Source organism: Aplysia californica, unplaced genomic scaffold, assembly GCF_000002075.1.
Source record: "Aplysia californica isolate F4 #8 unplaced genomic scaffold, AplCal3.0 scaffold00400, whole genome shotgun sequence".
NCBI lineage: Eukaryota > Metazoa > Mollusca > Gastropoda > Aplysiida > Aplysiidae > Aplysia > Aplysia californica.
The window spans coordinates 276,477-277,814 of NW_004797670.1; the positions used below are offsets into that span (position 1 = coordinate 276,477).

Here is a 1,338-nt window from a genome sequence, read left to right on the forward strand (position 1 = left end):
ACATACACACACACACACACACACACACACACACACACACACACATTGAAACAAAAGGAATATAATGTAAATAAAACAGAAGGGAGGAAATGGCAGGTATCCCATTGTACAGGCGATTGTCTAAAACAGTTGGCTGTTAAACCAGGTTCGACTGTACTCCTCCTTAATAATGTTCTGATATACTTACGTTGGCGCAGGGTCTCCCAGTGCTTGACACTGGAGTTCCACCCTGTCTCCAAGCAGGGCGTAAACCTTAAGGGGGCGGTCAGGCTTCGTGATGCGGGGTGGTTCCCGAACTGTGGAGACGAGTCATATTTATTTGGGTTTTTGTTTTGTTTTGGGAATAATTCTGGAAAAGGGAACGGGAACGGGGGAGGGGGGAATGCAGTTTCCTTTGTTTCTTTGTTTATTTGAATTTTTACTCGCTTTTTTTCCGGGGTCCTTTTTCGGTTACTTTTAGTTTCTGTGTTTCTGTTTTTTTTGGTTTTGTTCGATTTTTTTTCAGGATGGGAGTGATATTAGCCTTTTTTAAAAAAAAGATTTTATTAATTAATCAATTACATCTAATTTCTTCTTTTTTTCACATTAGATTTTACTTATTTTTTAACTGGGTTTGTGTTTCTTCTTCTTTTTGTTGGAAAAGGAGGGGGGGGGTATGCTGGGGAGCAGGTTACTTTAACTACATAAATAAATACTAATAAAATAATAAATTACACTTGTATTTGTCCCGGAAGGGCACTTAGGTTTACAATGACAAACATACATTTACATACATAAATACATAATTACAAATACGTACATAACATAAATACATGCATAAATACGAACATAAATACAAGATATTACACAAACACAGAACTGTTTACAACCATGCAACTGTCGGTCGCCACTGTGCAGCGCTCTGTAAATGTATTTTGAGCTAAGGTTGTCGTGTCTTGCTCAAGGACACACCCCACCAGTGTCCACCCGTCTGATCCCCGTGTCACCGACACTTGCTCGACATTACTTGAGCCTAAACTCACTACTCATTTATCCACTGGAGCCCCTATGTACTTAGAAAACTTACTGTCTTGCAGCCCAGATACGAGGGTCAACAGCAGCACTGCCGACGCAAGCAGCAACCATGACGTCATCCTGTTCTCTTGTCTTATGATGAAAGGAGGGAGAGGAAGTGGAGGGGAATGGGGAGGGGAAAGGAGGGAAGGAGTGGGTGGGGGAGGGTAAAGACTCCGGTCACTTCTTCGTCACAGTGGAGCGTGATGACTCCGGAACTGGGGAAGTAAAACGTTAACTTGGTTAACTAAGATGTTTTGTTAAGAAAAAAGTTGTATAATATAT

General features: G+C 41.1%; 1 protein-coding gene across 1 annotated transcript in view; it reads right to left on the reverse strand.

Annotated features, from left to right (window-relative positions):
* LOC101862963 (neural cell adhesion molecule L1) overlaps window positions 1-1,338 on the reverse strand; it is a gene marked incomplete in the record, with an annotated part of 40,400 nt that overhangs the window by 23,804 nt on the left and 15,258 nt on the right. The window contains 2 exon segments of the mRNA XM_013085723.2: window positions 188-296; window positions 1,067-1,271. Of these exon segments, the coding sequence (XP_012941177.1) occupies window positions 188-296; window positions 1,067-1,133 (176 nt within the window).